General features: G+C 37.0%; 1 protein-coding gene across 3 annotated transcripts in view; it reads right to left on the bottom strand.

Moving 5' to 3' along the window:
• Window positions 1-339: 339 nt before the first annotated feature.
• The window catches only part of CCDC102B (coiled-coil domain containing 102B), a 402,878-nt gene continuing 378,101 nt past the window's right edge, over window positions 340-25,116 (bottom strand). For all 3 annotated transcript variants that reach the window (XM_062200306.1, XM_062200307.1, XM_062200308.1), the window contains one exon: window positions 340-728. In XM_062200306.1, coding sequence (XP_062056290.1) covers window positions 692-728 — 37 coding nt within the window. In that variant the 3' untranslated portion in view covers window positions 340-691. The remainder of the gene's footprint in view (window positions 729-25,116) is intronic.

Here is a 25,116-nt window from a genome sequence, read left to right as displayed (position 1 = left end):
TTTTGGTTAAGACATCATTCTACATGAACATCAATGATTGTCCCAAGTTTGAATAAATGATAATACAGTGGTTTGCATTGACAACTCAAATGTCTGAATATATTTCATTATATATATTGTAATTTGTATCTATTACTATGGCTACCTAACAAAGTTAATACTTCTGTAGTATGCAAATATTAAATATTTATCAAATTATGCCAATATATTTATATATTAACTTCTAAATACTCACCAACTTACCTATTTTATAGAGGGTATATTTAGTTATATATTTTTTGCATAAGAAGTATCTTTAACAGAAAAATTTAAGCCATCTGAAAACATAAGCTGGTTAAATATACCATTAAGATTAACACATATTAAAATATATCATATATATCTGTGTTTAAATACATATTATATCATATGCATATATAGGTTCATGCATATGAATGCATTCATTATTATGAACCAAGTATCAAATACTAAAAGGAGATACATTTGCTTCTGTCAGAAACACCTCCATTTTCTTCTTTAGTAATCATATTCCAAATTTCAGTTCTGTACATTTCACCTGTAACAGACAACTAGAATTTCCAGACTCACTACTAGAAACTAGAGTTTCCAGACTCACTCCATAACTGCTGTTATGTGTGGCGTTCTGACAAATATCTGGCCAATGAGATGTCCGCAGCACTGTCAGGTCACTTTAGGGCACAGTTTTCTTCCACTTCCAACTTCCTGCTCTGTAAAATATACACAAGACAGCTCAGCCTCTAGCAGTTGCCAGAGATAACAGATCCTTAAGAATGGAATCTTCTGTGCTTTTTAAACGGCAGAAGCAGAATTTTAGATGCCCGTGTTCCCCAGAGAGCATGAAACCACCACCCAGGCCTGGAGTGTGTATCTAGCGAGTCATTTTCATTGTAGAATGAATTTGCTTTTTTCTTGTTTAAAGAGGTGGCTTGCTGATTTTTCTTTCATTTTTATCCTGCAAACCAACTTATTAGGTTGTTATTGTTGATAACACAAAAATACAATAAAACTTATCCACATGACAATGATTCTCTAAACCTTTTTTCTCTCCTTATAATAATTATTATTGTTGTTTAGAAACCTTTTATTTAATGAGTATACATTTCATGAGTACATTATTCTTCCCACCATAACCACCCTCCCAACCCTCACTCCCTCTCCTCTTCCTCCTCCCTCTCCCATTCCCAGTCCCATTCTCCACTAAGATTCATTTTTAATTAACTTTATACACAGAAGACTAACTCTATACTAAGTAAAGATTTCAACTATTTGCACACATGCACACAGTAATACAGAAGACTGAGAACAAGTTTTACAGTTGAATCTCATAGTACAACTCATTTAGGACAGAGATCCTGCAGGGAGAATAAGTGCACAGTGACTCTTGCTGTCAATTTAACAATTAATACTCTTATGTATGATGTCAGTGACCACCCAAGGCTCTTGCCATGAGTTGCCCGGGTTATGGAAGCCTTTTGAGACCATAGACTCCGTCAGTATTTAGGCGAGGCCAAAGGCAAAGTGGAAGTTCTCTCCTCCCTTCAGAGAAAAGTACATCCTTCTTTGATGACCCCTTCTTTCCACTAGGGTCTCACTCATGGTGATTCTCTAAACTTCATAGAAACATAATGATAACAATTTGAATTTTTATGGTACTTCTAATTTTGGAGTTAGGATATATGCAGGTTTTCAAAAAGTTCATAGAAAAATGTGTATTGTTAATAAGCCATGAATAAATTTTAAAAATTTTCCCACTGTAATAAATTTACCTTTGATTCCATTTTCCCACAAACTTTTTGGAGTCCCTGAGCATGTTATATCTTTGTATTCCAAGTTCAGTCCTGTGAGGATTTGGTGAATATACACATACATGAAAATATGGTAAAATCATACAGACTCTTTCTGTACTTCACTTCCCTGGCAAAAACACTCATCAGAAGGGGAGTTTAGTCCAACTCTGAATAATTATCTCCGTATAATGTCAAAAGGATTATATATTGTTATAGTAATAGATAAACTCTAATTATCACAATGAAGGCTTCTCCTTATTGAATGTGCTAAAAATACTCCATTTCCCTACAGTTGATAATACATTTAATTGTCAGTATAGTTACAATTCCTGATTGGTACATGAATTCATATAGTGTCTCTTGAATCTTTATACAGTTATTTCTTTATATAACTGTTTTAACAAAACTGGTGCCCAAGTTTTGAAACAAGACTCTAGGTACTGTGACATTATGGATAATTATTGAGTATGATCATGAAGCAGTATTTAAAATGTAAAAAAAAAAATTGCTTTGAAACTAATGAGACTGGCAGAGTGCTTTATGTAGTTTCCTTATATGCAAATTGCTCCCCTAGTAGAGAAATTTTTTGCTTTATATTTGTTTCACTTCAATGCAAAAGATGTGAGAGGACTCTTGGATTCGGTTCGTTTTAAATCTTAGTACATTTAAATCTTGTTTTCTAAAACCTAGAGCAGAAAATTTCCATCTTTGCTGACTTCACAAGAGGTAACCAATACTGTGGGAGCAAATTCGCATTTAGATTAATACCATTGAGAGCAGAGATTCGGCCATGACTCAAGTTATTCCCCCTGCTAAAAGCTCTTGTTATCTCCTTTTAATTACCATGGTCCCTGTGCTATTGAACAAGAAATGCAGTGAATTAATTAGTTGTTTTAATAAAATGGGGCTTTTAAAAATAATTATTAAATGGAAAATTATGGTTTATAAGCAAAATATTAGCTTTTCCTATTGTAATTAATTTTGAAGTTTATTTGTCTTAATAAAATACAATTGAACATTTTCATGTTATTTTTAATTTTAATTTTTAATTTCCATTCTAAAATTAGATTACCTTTTGTATCCTTCACTAAAATCACATTCAAGGGATGTAAAACAACTTAGAGACACACATACATTCAGTCTCCCACATCTCTATCCTCTTGGGCAAATAGATTTGCTAGTTATATTGATGTAAGCTTTCAGGGAAACCAGTTGTAGGTTAACATGCATGCAAGTTGTTCTGTGGCCTTTGAATATAACATTAACCTTTCTATGTCGTCAGTAAAAATTTCTGTTCCTAAACATCCAAGATTTCCTTCTGGATATTCCAGCAATTATGAAGGCATATTTACATTTAGGAACAAAATAGTTAAAATGTACAGGTAAATACTGATTTTCCAAAGCAGTGGAACATATTATTTGAAAAGAATAAGAAAAATATACTAATAAATATTCCAACGAAATCTGAGTGGTTTTCTGCTTTTTAATCAACTTTATTATGATACAATTTGTTTTTTTCATTTTAAAAGTATAAATTATATTTAGCAACTCTAAAGTCATGCAGCCATTATCACTCTTTAGTTTTATCGACCACACTTAAAAGGTAGAAATAATAAGCTAATGGAGGAATCAGTGGTAGAAAGCCTGGTTAAAGCAAAATAGGGTCTAGAAGTGGGAAATGAATTTTGATAATAGATTTTGAGATATCTAAATACTGAGAATTTTATTTCAGTAACATTGATTTTTTTAAAAATTACTTACTTTTCATTTAATTGAAAGGCAGAGGCACAGAGAAGGAGAGATTCCCACCCACTGGTTGACTATTCTCATGCTCACTACATTGAGGGCTGGCCATACTGTAACTAGGAGCCAGGAACTCCATCCAGGTCTTCCATGTGTGTTGCAGAGACCCAAGTACTTGAGCCTCCCATTGTGTGGACTGGAAGGAATTTGGACCAGAGGTAGAGTAGGGGAACTCAAACCAGTCTCTCTGATATGGGATTCAGGCATTTCAAAAGGCGTGCTAAGCCACTCTACCAAACATTCATCCCTTAAAATGTTTTGTCATAAAAAGTCAGTGACCAAATCTCATTTTAAGATTAAATTCTGATGATGACGCAGGTGTTTAGCACAGTATTTCAGAAAATGCTTGGGTTGTGGAGTGCTTGGGTTTGAATTTTGGCTCTTCTGATTTCAACTTCCTGCCAATGCACCCTCTGGAAGGCAGCCACTGATGGCCCAAATTCTTGAGTCCCTACCAACCACATGATGGGGAGACTCAGATTGAGCTCTGGGCCCCTGGCTTCAGGCTAGCCCAGCTAGGGCTGTTGTGGGCATTTGGGGAATGAACCAGTGACTGAAAGATATTTCTCTGTCTCTGTTTTTTCAAATAAAACAAAAATAATAAATTATTTTATTAAAAAAATCAAGTGGTGACATCATTCTAAAAATGTGTAATCATTAGATGCTGTCACCAATTTACCCTGATCATGCAGATTACAAGTCTATGCCTGGAAGGTCCTGGGAGTCTGCATCCAACAAATTCCTGGTTCATGATCTAGAAGACTTCAGAAAACTTGTGCAAATGAAATTTAAAAAAAAAAAAAAACCTTTGACTCAAAAATTGAATTATAAGAATCATATTTATTGATTTTTGAATGACTCTGTACTATGTGGGTTTTTTTTTAAACATCCATATTGCTCACAAATCATTATAGATTTCTACAGATAAAAACAGGACTAGTGTTGTGGTGTAGTGTGCCAAGCCAACACTTGTGACACCAACATCCGATTTGAGTGCCATCTGGCTACTCCTCTTCTGATCCAGCTCCTGTTGTTGTACCTAGGAAAGCAGCAGAAGATGGCCCAAGTGCTTGGATCCCTGCAACCACATGGAAGGCCCTGATGGAATTTCAGGTTTGTGGCTTTGGCCTGGGCCAGCCCTGGCTATCGTTGCCATTTGAGGGATAAACCAGAACATGGACCATCTCTCTGTCTCTAACTCTGCCTTTCAAATAAACAAACAAACAAATATTTCAAAAAACCCCTAAATTTCCATGTGTTTAATATTCAAATTCATATTTCATAAAGGTAAATTCAATTTTATATAACAAAAACTTTAAAAACAAAATATCCAATAAAAGTATAATCGAATTACAGCAACAGTTATTACAACTATCACACAGAAGAAGAGATGAACAGTTACTAATTGGGTCCTGGTTGCAGTGAGACTCTATGATGTTTATGTATAAATGGAATTCATATACTCTCCATTAATTGAACTTGAGGGTGCTTTTGTGAACCTGGTAAAATTCTAAGCAACACTTAAATTATGTGGAACTTAAAAGTATCAACTGACAAGCAGCTGTCTCCAAATGCTAGATATTTAACAGGCTAAAAATCACAAAATTTTAACATCTCCACTCTTGCCCAATTTTTCTACTTGCCATTTATTCTGGTTATGATAAAGTAGATTAAATTAATACTTCTCTGAACTTGAATTCATAGACTTCTGCCAATGTACATCCTCATTTGTGTATATGCCAATATGTTAACATTATTCATAAACTAATTAAATGTGGCAGATAATAGGATGTTATAAACAGCCTTTGCCTTTCATTGTATATTTTTGTTATAGATTTTCCTTCTTAACCATTATCCATGTAACTATGTTTGTTTGAATGTGGTTCAAAAATAGAATAGGAAGATATGTATGTGTCATCCTGGCTAGGTTGAGTACAGAATTCTCAGAATCAAAGAATTAGAAGCATAGCTTATTATGGAAACCTAAACCAAATCAAACCAATCCGACAAATAAAGGCTTGCATTGATATAGGCTGAGTCACAAAGAAATTTAGAAGCTTTAGTTTAATAGGAAAAAAAATTGAGACAATTGACCTGTGACTGTATATTCTGAAAAAAAAAAAAAAAAAAAAAAAAAAACGCCTTGGACACGAGGGTGGATCATGAAGTGCAAGGGATTCTGGGCTGCTTATCCTAACACAAAATTTCTCAGATAACAACCAGAGGATAATACAATCCAAACATGGAAAGACTGACTGATTTAACTCAAAGTCAAAGCACAGAGAGAATTTTAAAGGGAAGTTTTTAATAGCTATACCCCACCAATCTGGTTTGTAAAATATGTATTTGTGTGGTTCACAGCATGATTTGTATACCAAGAAAATCTAACAAGAAATTTTTTTCCTAAAAATTATTAAAAAAATTGTACGAAAGATAGAAATAAACATAATACCTTCTAAATTTGAAGGTATATATTTCTGTCAATGTACATATACATTATTTAGACAAGTTTTCATTAAACCACAAACAATAAATATATAGGAAGAATATCGAGATAAAGACTGCATTCCTTAAGGCTTTAAGGCTTCCTTTTTTTTTTTTTTTTTTTTTTTTTTTGAACATGTAGAGACAGCTCTGATTGTATGAGGACAGCCCTGGTGCTCCCAACCATGGGAAGCATCATTTCTGCTTGATTGTTGGTAAAGCTGATACATGCTGTTTACAGACTTCAAGGATTTTAGCACTGTAGTAGACAGATACAGAAGTGCAAAAAAGATAGGTGCATTGCTTGATAGCTCAGTAACTATTATGGGATGCTGTGGTATTTCATTCAATGCAATGATAAAAAAAACAGTTAAATTTCAGAAATGATCTGTTATGACCCCATGAAAGGAACAGATGGCAGGTACTGTGTGAATTCATCCTGAAGCTTCTGCAAGCTGACAATGACTGCTCGGTTTCAGGTTTTGAAGTCAACAATAATCTAATTACCAGCAATGCTTGCCCATTACAATAGGAGGATAAAGTGTAATGGGATAGAGCAACTTCATTTTCAGCAACAGCTGCAGACACTAATCAAACCCAACAGTGCTAATTAAAATTAGGAAGGAATAGAGCAATGACAAAACTAAGGGGATTCTGTAGGATAACAAGCACTGAAAAACAGCCTAAATGCAACAAAAAAGTACCCAAATACAGAACATACCACAGAAGAATGGGAGGCAAAGCAATTTCTCTATGAGAACTAGATTAAAGAGATTAAGCACTATCATTAAATGATGTCATCAGAAGATTTTGAGTATTGGCAAGGGTGAACCTTCATAAGAATCTTACAGAGAAGTCTAAAGTCTTCACACAAATGTTGAAGAAACTCTCAGTTCTTGGGCTCTCCAGATCTGTGCAATGCTAAATGTGCTCTGCAGATGGTGCGTATTCTTTCTTGGCATAAAGACTGTGCCTTAATGTGAAGCAGCTAAGTTAGCAGCTTTTATTACATATAGCGAGACCTCACTGGTAAAGTGCTCTGAATCACATTGTAGAAGATCCATCTATCACTGTGGACTGGCCACCAGCAATCCTGTTAGCAGAACCTCCAGAATTCATTTCCCTTAGAAATGATAGCAATAAGTAGTACTAACAAAATGCTCACAAAAATATAGTCTTTATTTTGAAATAGATTCATTAATTAATACTTTACATATTGTAACAATTGACATAAGGCCAAATCAGGAGATAAAAAACACAACAGTATTTGATCAGAATTCAGAAATTATAAAGTTTAATGCAATATAGAAATAAAAATAACAAATTTTTACATAATTAAAGAGCAAATAAAATTTATAATAGGTGATAAATTTAAATTTTTCATAAAAATTTACCATATAAATAGCTACCCATCACCAATATTTTTTAATTCTAAATGTAAACATCATTGAAAAATAAATATTTTCTTTATAGAGAAAATCAAAGTGATGTCATTTACTTTATTGCCTCATGGGCAAAATCTAGTAGTTTCCTTATTTGTATTTTTGAGATCTTCCATATGCCATATACACTGAGCTTCGACTTTAATATATGATATCCTCCAATCATGCCTCTTCCTCAAGTGCACTTTATTTAGTTAGAAAATCCTCATAAGTAAAGTGATCAGGCAGATCATTCTAGACCCAAACTTCATAGCCATCATGTAAATAACGTCCCCACCTACTCAGCACAATCAAGGACATTCGAACTCAGCCTTTATGCTTCTTTCCTTATTTGAGAGGCAGACAGAGAAAGACGTGGACTGATAGACCGGGAGAACTCCCCTCCCTGCAGAAAGTACCACAGAGCAGAGCCGTGAACACACCGTCAGAAGGCCAAGCTGGAAACTCAGGACCAACAGATTCTTGTTTTCCCATTGTTGGTTCACTCCTCAGCGCCTTCAACAGCAAGGACCGGATTCAGCCAAACTTGGGAGCCAGGGATTCGATCTAGGTCCTCCAAGTGAGTGTCAGGGACTCAACTATGCTGTCCTCCACAGTCTTCATTGTCAACAAGGGGGGTCAGGCCCCAAGCTGGGACTTGGCCCAGCACTCCAACATAGGATGTGGTGTCTGATCTGCTTTGCCAAATGCTTAATCTATTTATGTTTTATAACGGCACCCAATGTTGCACTATAGCAGACAATTTATTCATTAATTGTCAAGATTTTATATATAAATTAAAATAAAATCATCAGGTCATATAAAATGAGTTTTCTGTTATAGGAGTTTTTTATGGAAATATCTATTATGTTTAATGGTCAGCAAATGAAATTACACATATATATAAAATTAAGAAGAAAACTATCATTTTAATTAAGTAACCACTGATTATTATTTTGTAGATCTAATATCTACTCTTTACCTAAGATACTTGTGTAGGTGTAGAACCATTTCGGCACGTTTTTCTTTTTAAATCATTTAGTGATCCACGCACAAATGTGCAACTCATTCTGGTCTCCTACAAACTACACATAAAACGATGTTTCATAATGAAAATGGGAGCACATGGGATACTTTCCTTGCTCCTCACTTCTGCCCCAGATTCGCTCTTTGTTCTAGTCCCATTTGAATTACTCTTTCTTGATCCTTTCTTGACCTTGACTAAGTACATCAATCCTTGATCCTTTGCCATTCCCTTCACACTTCATGTGTTATTTTAAACGTCCTAAAAGTGTTTATGCTCTACTTATAAGACAAGATCATAAGCCTTTTTAAGGTTAGGAATAATGTTACATATCACATTGTGCCCCCAAGGACCTGGGTCAAAGGAGCTCCTATACACAAAGTACCACAGAGCAGAACTGTGAACAGATTGTCATACAGAACTAAGCTGCAAGCTCAGGACCAACAGATCCTTTTATTTCAAAACTGATATTCAAGATCTTGTGTTATATAAAATAACACCTTGATCATAGACAAACTCAAAACTTTTTGTAGCCACTGCCACTGCTACAAATGCATTACAAAGAGAAACATGATGTGCACCATTAGTCATTGTATTTTATACACTTCAACAATAGCAGGACAAATGAGTTAATTATTTATGTGTAATAAAGGCAAAGAACTTAAGTATCAAAAATGAACCTGAGCTTTTTAAAATTACAAGAAACATTCTCATAACATATAGATTCCCTCAACCATTACTTTAGGGTTGGCCATTTGGCCTGGCAATTAAGAAATATGTTAAGATGCCCAAATCTCTCATCTGAGTGCTTGAGTTTGATTTCCAGTTCTGGCTCCTGACTACAGCTTCCTGCCATTTCAGAGCCTGGGAGGAAGTGGTGTCGACACAGATAGTTGGGTCCCTAACCACCCACATAAACATACTGCCTCCTGGCTTTAGTACCAGCCTACCCCAGCCTTTGCTGTTGCTGGAATTTGGAGAGTAAGCTAGTGGATGGGATTTCTGTCTCTCTTTCTCTCCTCTCTCTCTCCTTCAATAAATGAGCAATTTTTAAAAATACATTACTTTATATAAGAATATTCTATATTTTCTGAACACAGGGGACTTAGAGGAATATTTGGCTTTGATGTAAGGCACTATATAAATAAAAGCAGTACGTTATTTTTATTTTTTAACGAAAAGCACATCAGAGAGCATTTACTTACATTAGATATGAAAATCCACACCACCTGAACAAAACAAGTCTACAGCATTTGCTGGCACTCATCACTGCATGGACACGGCTTCACCAGGAAATGGTCTAGTGCCAGAATGCACGGGGGTTTTGCTGGAGCTCTGGCAGTAACTGAATTACCTGGTATGTCTCAAGTCTGCTGTTAAGAGTTTGGAAACTTGGAAAAAAACTCCAGAAACTTCTAGTCTCGTTTTCACTGTAAAATATTTAGGGCTCAGAAAACAGTGGTCACATGCAGTCTACACTATGCAGCTTCAGCCATTTGTGCTGTTTATGGTGACAAAAGTGCATGAAATGTGATCTCATAAAATATAAAAAATATTTATAACTGCTCTCCCATTCTGGGAAAGTGCCTGTAGCACATCTGCAGAAGGTAGACAGCGCACAAAATGTCCCGTATCCCATCTCCAAGCACTTTCAACTTTGCTCAGAATCCTTTACTAATATCTGAATGCTAGCACTAGACTAACTGTGATGTCTAATGATAAAGACATTTATACATTCTCCAAAAAAACTTTCTCAACTATCTGCCTGTTCTGTCTATAGCCACACACATACCAGCTCAATTGTGAAACTGGTGAATTATCTTTTTTTAAAAAAAATATTTATTTATTTGAAAGGCAAAGTTACAGAGAGGCAGAGGCAGAGAAAGAGAGAGAGAGAGGTCCTTCCATCCGCTGGTTTACTCCCCAGATGGCCGCAAGGCTGGAGCTATGTCGATCTGAAGCCAGGAGCCAGGATCTTCCTCTGGGTCTCCCACATGGGTACAGGGGCCCAACCACGTGGGCCATCTTCTATGGCTTTTCCAGGCCATAGCAGACAGCTGGATTGGAAGTGGAGCAGCTGAGACTTGAACCAGGGCCCATATGGGATGCTGGCGCTGCAGGCAGCAGCTTTACCTGCTAAGCCACAGCACTGGCTCCCAGGTGAATTATTTTTTATTTTTAAATTTATTTATTTATTTTTTGACAGGCAGAGTGGACAGTGAGAGAGAGAGAGAGAGACAGAGAGAAAGGTCTTCCTTTGCCGTTGGTTCACCCTCCAATGGCCGCCGTGGCTGGCGCGCTGCGGCCGGCGCCCACGCTGATCCGAAGGCAGGAGCCAGGTGCTTCTCCTGGTCTCCCATAGGGTGCAGGGTCCAAGCACTTCGGCCATCCTCCACTGCACTCCCGGGCCACAGCAGAGAGCTGGCCTGGAAGAGGGGCAACCGGGACAGGATCGGTGCCCCGACCGGGACTAGAACCCGGTGTGCCGGCGCCGCAGGCGGAGGATTAGCCTATTGAGCAGCGGTGCCGGCTAGAATTATCTTTAATACAATCTTCTTCATTGGTCCAAACCCCACTGTCTCTCTTCAATTCAATGGTGATAGAGTTCAGGAGATTGCAGGACCCAAACAGTTTCTGAATTCAGTTTCCAGAAATAGCATCTGTCTTCTAGTATCTTACCAAAGCCTTGTAATTGACCCCTTTGCTTTGATTTCCCCCGTCTGCATTAATTTCTCAAGCTGCTGCCATTTATGATCTTTTCAAATATAAATCTTACTGACCCTTTTCTTATAAATCATCAGTGTATCTCTCTGAATTCCAGCAAGAACCCCAGTGCTCATCCTGAAAGAATTCATGGAACGGAATTCAGTGAACATATTCATATTGTTGATTGAGGGAACCAAAAAGAAATGAATGGTATAAAGGGTCTAGCAGTACTCAGTGGCCATCAACAGACTTGAAAGGTCAAGAGAAGAGATTGATGTGACTGGACACTGCCAAATTGAGTCTTGGCTGATGACCTGCCCAAAGGAATAGAAGAAAAATGTGCCATTGTCAGATTTGAGCTGAACAGAAAGAGATCAGTATCTCAACCTGTCTCTCCCACCGACTGATCTACTAGTGTCCCCTTGGTCAAACCTGATGACAACTATTCAGAGTGTAACAAACAAGAATGATGTGGTCCATGGAGGCCAGCGTCACAGTACACCAAGCAAGGCAGAGAAGGGCAGAGCAATGATTGGAAGGTGATGGACAGTCATGAGTGCAACCACCTTTAAGGACATTCCCAAAGTCTTGTTGGGAGGTTTGACTGCATCAAGGCCTAGTATTTGCAGAGATTCTAAAAAGAAATATAGTCGCCACCTGAAGTGCCGGTATCTCATATGGGCGCTGGTTTGAGTCTTGGCTGCTCCACTTCTGATCTTGCTCTCTACTATGGCCTGGGAAAGCAGTAGAAGATGGCTCAACTCCTTGGGCCATTGCGCCTTCATGGGGGAACCAGAAGAAGCTCCTAGCTCCTGGCTTTGGATCGGCACAGCTCCGATTGTTGCGGCCATTTGGGGAGTGAAGACCTCTCTCTATGCTTCTGCCTCTCTCTGTTTTTCAAATAAATCTTATATAAAAAAGAAAAGAAATATAACTCCTGGATTAAAGTGGAGTTCAAGAACCTAAAATTTTAAATTGTTCCCTAAGTGAACAGGTCACAAAGCCTGGCTTGGAGACTTCTCACCTTCTACATAAAACCCACAGTCTTTATCATGGCACTTTGAAAACAGCCTTGATTGCTCTCTCTGCAATCTCACCTGCTACAAATCCTAACCTTACTCTCTCTCAATGCACCCGTCACTGAACATGGCATCTCTGACCTGGTGGCTGATCTTTGCATGACATTCTGTCTTTACCTAAGCATTCCCTCTACTGTAACTGCTTCTCTCTTTGATCCTGCATCACAATACCTTATTTCAACCTTTGCCTTGCTTTTTGCCCTAGGAGATTGATGCCTATGAAATACAATGTCTTTGGCTATTTTTCTATGTGTTTGTTCATGGCTAATAGAAAAAACTCAATTACATGTGTTTATGGGCTCCAAAGTGATGGTATAATTTATAAGTACAATAAATAAAGTCAATAACAAAAAACCCTGATTTCCCTTTTCACCATATTCTTCCGAGATCCATACCCAAGTTTGAAGCTTTTCTTGTATTCTTCAGTTCAGCCATTCACTTTCTCACAGTGATCTTGGATTGCTTGTATTCATCCTCATATTCACAATAACTCTTAGTTTCTACATCATTAGCGCACATGCTACATTATTAATTGTCTGTCTTGTAATTATTACAGTACCCCACATGTAATACAACTTCATACATGCTGACATAGGCAAACTACAATTTCTTTAAGTTAGCTAAGGGATAATAAATCTGCATACAACCACAATTTACGATGTGGGAAGCATTTTTTTCCCTCTAGCTATCTTGAGGCTAAATGAAAGGCAAGAGTGATTTGGAAGGGCTTTTAGGCTTCTCTGGTTCTTTTTTGGAGTCAAGAAATATTACATGAGCTGATTTACTATTTCAAATCGCTGAACTCAGAAAAAAATATGTTCTATCACACAGAAGCACATACATCATGATGAATTAGGAAAACAAAACTACAGAAATACAGAAATTAATATGATTAATATTCAACTTTCCAATCATGCTAGTCAAACATTGTTCAGTTTCAATGTCATAAAAACAAGAAAAGCAAGAGCTTTTCATGTAGTAGTTGTGTCACTCTGCACACTTTTCCGTATGTATTTGTTTCAAGAATTATGACTCTCAATGATATTTGTCAAAAAAAACCCACAACATGTCAATTTCTTATTGTGTCAACACACTCACCATTCTACTTGATAAATCAGTTCTTAGTTGTCAGTGTGCTTCAGAGAGTGAGTTCTTGTTATTCTTTTGAATTTCTGAAATATGTACTTTTTTTCCTTAGAAGTACTAAAAATTCAATAGAACTATATATTCTTTAATTTGATCTCCAGCTGTGGTAGACAGAATATTAAGTCTGTGACTTCTATCTTTAATTGCATTTATGTCTGCAAATGTAATTGAGCTATTCACCATTGACTTGGAATTATCAAGAGAGAGGTGATCAGGTGATCTGATCAGGTGAGATTTTTAAGAGTTTTCTGTAGCTTCTGTCAGAAGGTGTCAGAAATTGAAAGCACAAAAATGATTCAGTGCACCACCACTGGCTTCGGCTTTGGTCTTGGACCCAATAAATAGATTGAGTGTCAGTTGATGCTGCCTTAGAATTTCCCGCCCACTCCTGGGACATCACCCTATTACAGAAAGCAGAAAAATCAGTGGCTTTTTCCTAGTTCTTTTCTTTCCTTTGCACTCCTTATTATGTTTTCTTATTTCTCCCTCTCCATTTGATATCTATTTTCCCCCTTCCTCCATCTAGGAAAATTAAAGAATCTCATCAACACTGACTAAGGGAATATGATCCCCTTCCTCCTTGTCTTCATCTTCATCATCCTCTGCTGAGAAAAAGAGTTACGAAGTAATGCAGATGGTCATGGTTGATGTAGCTGGCCAAAGAACCAGACATCCAAAAATGCCAATTAAATACTGAAAGTGTATGGAGAAATCAAAACCAATAACTAATGTTCTCATAGAATTTTCTCTATGCCAGGCATTCTTTCATGGTATTTTCATTTATGAACTCACAACAATAATAGGGACTACTGCTATTCCTATTTTACACACAGAGAAACTGAGTCATATAAAGATGAATTGAGTTGTACAAAGCTACCACGCTAATGCAGAGTAGCTTGCCAACCACTCCACTCTACTGTCTTCACTCTCTTTACAATCTTTGATGCAAAACATTAATCCATGAAGCAAACTGGAATTTGTACAATATGGTTCACCATGGAAGAATTGGAAATCTTGTGATGTGGGAAAGCTTAGATAATTTTAAGTTGATGAGCCGGAATTTGCACTTCCTTTGCTCTGTGTTGCCATGTTTGCCTACCTGTCAATCAGGGGACCTCTCTCTTGGAAGTACTTCCTCTTACTTGGCATGTGGGGATGGTACTAAGTAAACACTTCCATTTTTCTAAAGCTCATAAAAAGCTTGAAAGGATGGAAGCTCACTCTCTCCTCCTTGTGGACTCAGGATGAGCAGAGCAGGGTTTGATTATTCCCTTTTCTTGGCCAACTTTCCTGAAATTAAACCCTAATGAGCCTCTGTAGTTTTCTTGATTTATATATAAAGTTTATCACATTGCATGCTGTGTTTGAGTCTGTACATAGAATTGTTCTCTAAGTAAAAGACAAGAATCTGGAAAATTAATTTAGACCCAACCCAGCTCATAACAGTTGGACCCCTGCACCTGTGTGGGAGACCTAGAAGAAGCTCCTGGCTTCAGATCAGCTCAGTACTGGCCGTTGTTGCCATTTGGGAAGTGAATCAGCAGATGGAAGACCTTCCTCTCTGTCTCTCTTCTCTCTGTAACTCTACCTCTCAAATAAATAAATAAAATCCTTAAAAAAAAAGAATATAAATTCTATGCATGATAATAGCATGTGTTGTCAACTAGCTTTTGGAAGATATTTTTGTTTTAATATTAATTTTATTTTACATCTTACTTAATAAATTGTCTTTCCTAGGAAAGTTTTGCTGCATAAAGTGTATAACTTTAATATACTTACATTATAGAAGATGCCAGCGTGTGTTATTTATTATTAATTTTCTTAATACCACCAACTCATTCATTTCAATAATTAAAATTAGTGGTTAGTATCTGAAATAGACATTTCATGAATATTTCCTTAAAGAAGACAATTTCAGATGTTGAAAGAACTGTATTTATTCTGTGGTTTTTGTTTATTGTCAGTTTTACCAATTTGCTTTAAAATATTTACTGTAGTTGGGATAATATAACTAATTATATTTGTCAAGGTATGAATCAAATTATATGTCAAGAAAGCATTGACAACATGTTGATCAAATATTAGGAGAATTAAAAGAATATAGAACAATTGCACAAGTTGTGCTGTGTGTGCTCAAAGATGAGGCTTCCTGCTCATTTCTAGCTGCACATATTTTAAACAACATGTCTGTAGTCAAATTATAATTCTGAGCCCAGCACACCCTGCAGCAGAAAGGTCATTCTGCAGAAATAATCGTATTTTAACTTCCTCTTCCCTGGGTGAGTCAGTGCCATGATGCAGACACCTTCTCCATTTAGATAAGAGAAGATAAAGGAAACTGCATTGCAATTTTAATATTTCCTTTGTCACTTTGGGTAAAATCCATTAATGCCAGGGCTTTTACAGAGCTGTCCTATATGAACAAAGAATGCAGCCAGGTTATTAACCAAATGTAATTGCATGATGATAACAGATCCTTTGAGTCTCTATTTGACACTTATTTAACTTCAAAAAGGCTATCAATTAACACACCACCTTCAGAGCAAGGGGAAAAATTATGCATGGATGCTTTTGATAAAAAGGTGACACTTTAATAAAATAGTGTATGTCATTTTTAGAACACCAAACACTTACTGTAATATTGTTTTAAAGAAAAGAACCTAATATGATTTTTTTCCTTCTCCTGATGTCAAAAGGCATAAGGTGACTGAATACAATCATGCCTCCAATGCTGAATAGCATCATATCCACACAGTTCTGTTGCCCCGGTCATGGGGCATCTGTCCAGACAAACAGCTCTGTGGTATGTATGTGTGTGTGTGTGTGTGTTCACACTAACAAGGAAACATGCTAATTAGAAAACTGAAAGACAAAAATATCATTCAGAGGTTTTATAAGTTCAGTGTTTAGTTCTGTTGTACTGAATCTAGGGCATTTGATGCTCAAAGATTATTTGTATTTAACTATTGGAAGAGGAAATGATTCCCATTGCAGAGGCAACTATAATTAGTGAGAGAACACTGACATTGATAGAAAAAACCCTGAACCCAATCCTAGAACCCACAGACTGTATATTTTATATTAGTTAACGTTAATGTTTTAATATTTATTGAAATTTATATTAATTGACAGAATAGTTGAATATATTTATGGATACAGAGCAATATTATTTTTAAAAGAAAATATTTAACAATAAATATTATATATTTTTATGAGATGTTATATTTCAATCCATGGCACACATTGTATAATGTCTTGCTGAGGTAAATATAGCTAATATATTATAGTTAATATAGTTAATATTTCCTTATGATGATGACATTCAAAATTCTGTCTTCTAGATTTCCATGTTTTTAAGCAGAGAAATATATATTACATTAACACTATGGTCATCCTCCTATGCAATAGAAGCCTAGAACTTAATAACCTATCAGCATCCTTCCATACCCATCCCTCCCCAGCCTCTGGTAACTCTCATTGTACTTTTAACTTCTGTGATATCATCTTTACTTTTGTCTCCACCTGAGTAAGATCATGGCACACTTCTGTGTCTGCACTTGACTTTCACTTCACTTAATGACCACTAGTTTCAACCATATTGTTGTGAATGACATGATTTCATCCTTTTTATGGCTAAGTAGTACTCTATTTGTGTATGTGGGCCACACTTTATTCATTCATCAGTGGGTGGACATGTAGATTGCTTCTATTCCATGGCTGTCGTGAATAGCCGCAGTAGGCACCGTGGCTCAATAGGCTAATCCTCCGCCTAGAGGCACCGGCACACTGGGTTCTAGTCTTGGTCGAGGCGCCGGATTCTGTCCCGGTTGCCCCTCTTCCAGGCCAGCTCTCTGCTATGGCCCGGGAGTGCAGTGGAGGATGGCCCAAGTCCTTGGGCCCTGTACCTGCATGGGAGACCAGGAGAAGTACCTGGCTCCTGCCTCCGGATCAGCACGGTGTGCCGTCCGTGGCAGCCATTGGAGGGTGAACCAACCGCAAAGGAAGACCTTTCTCTCTCTCACTGTCCACTCTGCCTGTCAAAAAAAAAAATAGCCACAGTAAATATGGGAGTGCAGATGCTTCTTTCTCAGACTGATTTCAATTCCCTTGGATATATACCCAGGAGCAGGACTGCTGGATCACATAGCAGTTCTGCCCTTCCTCCCTTCCTCTCTCTCTCTCTCTCTCTCTCTCTCTCTCTCTCTCTGAGGAACGTCTACGTCTTCCATATGGGTTTTACCAATTTATATTCTGACCAACTGTGCACAAGTGTTCCTTCTTCTCAACATCCTCACCAGCACTTGTTATCTTTTGTCTTTTTGATAAAGGCCAGTCCAGCTGGGGTGAGGTTTGGCTCCTCGTGGCTTGGACGTGTATTTCCATGACGATTAGTGATGTTGAGCATTTTCTCATGCATCTGTTGGCCACACGTATATCTTCCTTTGAGAAATGCTTGGGCTTTTTAAAGATGATAGTTTTTGAAGGTTTCTTATATAAAAGGCAATCTTTCAGCAATTAACAGATACTATCTCTTGAGTTAATACAATTATTTATCTTTCTACCAATAAGTTTCCTTTTTTATAAGTTTCTGTGTGATGGTGTAGTTGAAGAAGGAATTCTCATGTATTACACTCTATATAGTTCTACTATTTGCTCCTTTTATAATGACAATTTAATCTTACCAGTTTCATGTGATGACACTAATTGAGCCACACTCCAAATATAACAGAAACACTGTACTTTTAGACATCAGTTGTGGATTATGATTTTTCTTTCATCTGTCCAATCTCTTCCATTTATTGTTGCTTTTTATGGCCTGGTATCTTGAATTTCCCAGCCTCCCAAACTGTAAGAAATAAAATTATGTTCTTTATAAAGTTCCCAGTCTGGTATATGCTGGATGAAGACACTAGGATACCTCCTCATTCTGAACAAGGACTAGCCAAGTGACTTTGATCATGGAGTTGTCCTGAACACTGGCTCTGCAAAGTACATGTTTTATTTATGTTTTATATTCCCTGCATATAGAAATCCCATACTAACTCTTGCATTAAATGTTGTCCCAAAATGTCAACATTGTGTATATATTTAAAGTTCACCTTACTTTTTTCTTATTTTTAAAATTTTTGGAGCAATTGCAATTTCTCTTTAAACATTACTCACATTTTATTCAAGGATTCTTCCTCTTAGTGAAAAAGGGTAGAAATTGGCATCATATCAAGTAGGCTGATTCAGCAAGAATGCATCTGGCAAACTCAAATGATTTTCTTTTATATATTTAGGTTTTCTGCTGTGAAAAGCTATATTAGGTCACATAGAAGCCAGAGACAAAATGCTCATGCAAATTAGATTTTACATCCTAGTGTCACATAATCAGTTTTTGCATTTTGTAGGTACAGAAGACCTACAATTGCTCAGATATATGTCATATAAGTAAGCCTTCTATCTTAAATATCTCCCTGCATACGTTCTTTCATTTGTAAAATTAAAAATTAAATGTACACATAGGAAAGAGTTATGTGGCTACATCACCATAGACATATGATTTTAAAAAACAGAAGCAATGTTTTATAAATCTAGGATTAAATTTAATAAGGAACTATGAATACTTTAAGCTATACTTATATAGGCATATTCTAAAAGTCAAAATCCTTAAAACCATATGCATCATAACTTCATTAAACATTTCATGTATTTTTAGCAGCTCTTGGCTGAGATGTAAGGACTGTCTTTATATTCGAACAAATCTATGGCAAACTAAAATATTTGGGTTCCAACAATGCCCTTGTAGTTTTGCTAATTGTCACAGATTTATGGTAATTTAACTATCAATATAATTCATTTTAGTAGATATGGTATCCATGTAGAGAAAGGAGAAGAGGAATAATTTCTCAGTTAAACATCTCGTAAATAATATAGAAAGTGTGTTGGACTCCCAAATATATGCTTATTGTGTGCCCTAAATTTAGTAGAGATCATTGGTACAGTTACAAGATTGTGAGCTTTGATGGTTTTGTTTTTTTTTTTTACAATTAACAACAAAAATATTGTGTGTCTGCAAGTTTTATTACTTGAAAATATGAACTTTAGTATGGTTACACATGACACACAGATATAAACACCATTCCTCACCACTCATTTATTTAAAATTGTGGCAAACACTTGCCCTGGTTTTCCCTATTTTCTTTTCCAACTCTTATTTTACTTATTTGAGAGTTGGATAGCAGAACAGAGCGAGATAAATAAATAGAACCCCCATCTGCTGGTTCTCCTCTCATATGCCCCTATGGCTGGATTTGTACCAGAACAAACCCCAGAGCTGGGCGCTCAATCCAAATTCCCCACATGAGTGGCAGGACCTGCTCTTGCTACTGCCTCCCGGGATCTGCATCAGCAGAAGCTGATGCTAGGGACTAGAGTTGCAAATGGAACCCAAGCTTTCCATAGGGGACAAAGATGTCTCAACTACTGAGCTCAATACCTAGTCCCATGTTTTGTTGTTACGTTTTGTTTTCTTGCCTGAAGGAAGCATAAGTGAAGTTACGGTGCCTTGATTCATAACATCACTAAGAGTACTGAAAGTGGCACTGTATATCTTACAGGATGAGAAGCTACATGAAATCCGTCTTAATGACATGATTGGCTAATCACAGTTTTAACATCTCTGAACAGAAATGAGTGTGAAAACTAGCCACAAAAACAAAAGCCTTTCCAGTGTCCGTCTGCCCTCCTCAGGGTGTGTGTGTGGCCTGGGGACGGGCTGATGACTCTGAGGAAGATTTCACATTCGTATTGAAAATGGCAGGGCACTCTTTGCCATAGGGAAGACACACTTTATATCTGATCAATAACAAAATATGATGGTATACATTTCACTAGCCTACAACCGAAGAAAAATGTCAACTGGTCAAACTTTGAATAAATAAGCCAATCCTTGGTTTATGTTCCTTAAAAATGTCAAATAATACTTTAAATATTAAAGTTATTCATAACTTCCACAAATAACAATTTAAAACTTTTCTATCAGGAAAAAAAAAAAACATATATTGATTGCCAAAATTCTTTCTGTAAGAAAATACTTAAACCAAATATAAACTGAACATGTTTAATAGTTTTGGTAGGTTGTGTTTAAAAACCCTCATTAGTGAAACATCCTCTATCAAAACTCTAGCTTTTAAATGGATGCTGTGTATAAAATGATGTGGAGAGCTGAGTGATGTCGTGTTTAAGATGTCACTCAGGCCGGTACGGGGCTTAATAGGCTAATCCTCCGCCTAGCGGCGCCGGCACACTGGGTTCTAGTCCCGGTCAGGGCACCGGATTCTGTCCCGGTGCCCCTCTTCCAGGCCAGCTCTCTGCTGTGGCCAGGGAGTGCAGTGGAAGATGGCCCAAGTGCTTGGGCCCTGCACCCCATGGGAGACCAGGAGAAGCACCTGGCTCCTGCCTTTGGATTGGCGCGTTGCACCAGCCACAGTGCGCTGGCCGCGGCGGCCATTGGAGGGTGAACCAACGGCAAAGGAAGACCTTTCTCTCTGTCTCTCTCTCTCTCATTGTCCACTCTGCCTGTAAAAAATTTTTAAAAAATTAAAAAAAAAAAAGATGCCACTCAGGATATCTGCATCCTACATTGGAGTGCATAGGTTCCAACACAAGCTCTGTTCCCAATCCCAGCTTCCTGCTCTTGTGTACACTGGGAAGCAACAAACGATACAGCTCAAGTCCCTTCCACCCATACAGGATGCCTGGATCGAGTCCTTGGCTGGCTCTGACCTGGCCCAGTAGTTTCAAGCATTTAGGGAGTGAACCAATGGATGGAAGATCTATGTCTCTCTCGCTTACTCTCTCACTCTATTTTAAAGAAAAAGGGGAACAAAAAGAGACATGAAATGTGAAATTTCAAAAGTAAAATCTGGGAGTGGGAATGAAGACACCAGTATACCACAGCTGAGTACAGGGGTTTAATCCTGGCTCCAGCTCTCTGCACTAGTTTCCTGCCAGTGCAGACTTGAGGAGGCAGTGGTAAAAGCTCAAGTAATTTGGTTCTTGCTATACATGTGGGCAACCTGGATTGAGTTCTTGGCTCTTAGCTGTGGCCTTGGGTCACCTTCTCTTCTTCTCTCTCTCCCTCTCTCTCTCTCTCTCCCCCTCCCTCCCTGCCTCCCTCTCTTCTTCCGTCCCTCCCTCAAAAAAATAAAAATAAAAAAAGTACAACTGACTATTATATAAATACAAACACCAAGAAATAGCAATGAAAAGGATGATATACCACATATAAAAATTACTAATTATAAACATGAAGTCTATGCTGCTTATTTTGTAGCACATAACATTTCAGGCTGGAAAACATTGTGCAATCTTACTTTTGAAAGACTGTACACTTTTTATATGCTTAAATGTAGAATGTAAACTTATTAAGTTTAAAAGCAAGATAAAAAGGAAATCACAGGTTAGAAGTTAAGTCTAATTTTTTAACTTGAGGGTCAGATCTATGGCAGATATTTGCAATAATTACATAACATCCTGTATCAAAAATGGATTTCTTTAATTTGGCAGTTACAATGTCACAGGGGTACCTCTTTAGAAAATAATGAAATCAAGCATCAGACTTGCCACTATTCTCCTTCATATATGGCTCAGAGTTCAGGGGGTACCAAGTTTTTGGAAAAAAGCCTTTGGAAGGCAGTTGACACGGCTTTGAAAGCCAGGCCCACAACGTTCTGCCCACGTGAAACTGAACAAGTTCCTGAACATCTATGAACTTGCTTGTCTACATAAAAGCATAATAACACTGCCCTGTGAAACTCACCTCATGCCTTGCACATCATATGGAGGAATTAAATAGCTGTGACTAATTCTAGAGTCCGCTGCCAAGTGGTGTCACTGTATGCTGAGGGCCCCTTTGTTGCCTTGGCTTTTCAGACTCACGGCAGGTTCGGAAGCATGGCCGGCTCACTTGGTCAGCAGGCTAACTCTTAGCTTGAAACATTTTCACCAAGCTTCTCCATAGAAACATGACTCTGGGGAGTCTTTGTAGTAGAATTTTATAAATACACAGTGAGTTTTATGTTTATATTTGGCATGTACGACTAGATACTAATTCCTTAAACATCTCTGTATCAATCTAACATGTCAACCTGTGACCCAGTGGAAAGGTAAAGGAACCGAAGCCATGATTACATATTGGTTAAACAGTATACATGTGAGCAACCAAACACCAAGTCAGCTGTATTCCACTTCTAAAGCAAAATATAAAAAGGTATAAATTATTTACACATATGCCATGTGAAATAAGTAGGATAAATACTTTTACAAACAGGATAAAACGATTAAAGTAATTTAAATATGATATAATCATGGTACCCTTATATAACATAAGATAAAAAGTGAGATACAATAATTATTGGACATTGATATTAATCATTAAATGCACATGAAAACTCATTCTATAAATGATCTTAATTCCACCTAAATGCTTAGGCAATCAGAAAAGAGGAAAATTTTTTGCCTAGAATAAAACTGTTTGATGTGCATGATTTACAAGTGGGAGGTTAGTAATTCTGCAGGACAAAGAATAATACAGCCAAAATAGGAACCAGAAAATGCACAGTATGTATGCTCTTTATTCCACCTTTAAGCCCTGCAGGTAAATAGTCTTCTAGCCAAAGACATCATCTAAAGAAAAAGAAAAAAATGATCACCGATGAATATACTAAGCCAAACATACTGGTAATTACGCAGAGAGAAGATTCTTTCTTTATGGACTTCATAAGTCAAATTGAAAAATAATTTTGCTAGAGCATTGGTATGTATGTGTTCTCAGACACAACTATCATTGCCTTCTAAAAAGTATTCTCTTACAGGGAATCCTGCACAAATAATCTTCAGGATATTCTCGAATATACTAATTTATAATGATGTATTTTGTACGTAAGTATGTTTAACTTTGGATTTTAGCTCCCTTCAAGATCATATAAATCATATGAAACAGAATCATAAAGTATGTGTTAACTCACTATTGTGAACTTTCTAATGTGTCATAAGACAAAAGAAAATTCATGAGCTACAAGTTGCGTGTGGCCCTGTCATTGAGTTGCAGTGGACCAAAATGAAGTTGCCTCACAAGGAGAAAGACCAATATAAGAAGGAGCAGTGTCAGAGGACGGCAGATGTGCTGAGCTACGATGTTGGCATCTGATTGTGGACACTGAATGATATACTGGGTAGATGTCACCTACCTCCTTGTTGGTTCTGTAAAGCCTTTCTGATGCAGTGTTTAATAATGGGGTGACTGAGAGTAATATAAAAGGGAAATCATGGGTTTAGGAACAGTGCAGAGGAGGACCTGAAGGTTTGATCAGGCATGAAACGTCCAGGAAAATGAGTTGGGACATAACTAGTGCTAGCTGTTTTTGTGTTTTTTTTTTTTTTAATTTAATTGGGTATGGTTTTTGATAGAAACAAACAAAACACAAAGAAAGGAAATGATATATTTTAATAACGCTAATATTTTACTGATTTCCACTATTTTACCTTTACTTTAAATTCAGGAAAAAAAAATCTGTTCAGATTGTCACTAGGACTTTTGTTTCTTTTTTTTTTAACCCTCTTAAATAAATGGTATATTTCCCAACATGAAATGTTCTAGTGAACAAATATTTTTGATGTCAAACTATGTAATTTAGGTAAAGAAAATAAACTAAGAAAGGGTGGAGCAGTAAGGTGGCTGGTTCTGGAGGGCTAAGTTAGTGAGTCTATAAAGATTAATGATGGAGACATCCACACTGTTCTCTCCTTCATTCTGATCCAGAAGATCTGTACACTTTACTTCTTCTTCTCCCTCCTCTCTCTCTACCTGTTTCCCTACTATCTCTCCTCTGAAAAGCAATTTTTACAAGCTCAGTTATGACAGGCAATTTCATTGCTGTAGTTAGCTTGTCTTCTGAAGAAATTTAAACTCATCAAGCAGATTTTCACTTGTACTAAAATGTTACCTGAAGTCAAACTGCAATTATATGCTTATGAAAATACACAGAAGTTGTAGTTCTAGTTCTTTCTGGCTTAGCATTTAAGTATTGAGAAAACTTTCTTGCTTCATATAAACACTATGTCCCCTTGCAGAAGAAGGATCATGTTAAGAAAAAATGAAAGGGGAGAGCATGCAGCCTAGCAGTTAAGACACTGGTTATACAATATACAAATATACAACATACAAGTACAAATATACAAATATGCAAATATATAACATACAAATACAAATAGGTTCAGTAACAGCCTGCAGCTCTTCACTCAGCAATCTGCCAATGCAGACCCTAGGAGGCAGCAGTGATAGCTCAGGTAGTTGGGTATCTCTCATCCAGGGGGAAGACCTGCATTGAATTTCCAGTTCCTGGCTCCAGCCTTCATCTAGCCCCAGATATTGTAGGTGTTTGGGGATTGAACCAGAAGGCAAGAATTCTGTCTTTCTGTCTCTGACATTCAAGTAAATCAATTTTTAAAAATCCAAACATCATTTTCAAAAAAATTAATGCTGGATATTTTACTAGTTTTGTAATGAATGTTTTACTCCCCTTGAATTATGTAACCACCTTCAGGGGATTTAAAAGAATTATTTCAGTAAGAGAGTATAGAGATCCTGAACTTGCAGA

This window comes from Lepus europaeus, chromosome 9 (assembly GCF_033115175.1).
Source record: "Lepus europaeus isolate LE1 chromosome 9, mLepTim1.pri, whole genome shotgun sequence".
NCBI classification, from domain to species: domain Eukaryota; kingdom Metazoa; phylum Chordata; class Mammalia; order Lagomorpha; family Leporidae; genus Lepus; species Lepus europaeus.
The sequence above is the reverse complement of the archived record's forward strand: the minus strand, read 5'-3'. Positions and strand labels throughout refer to the sequence as shown.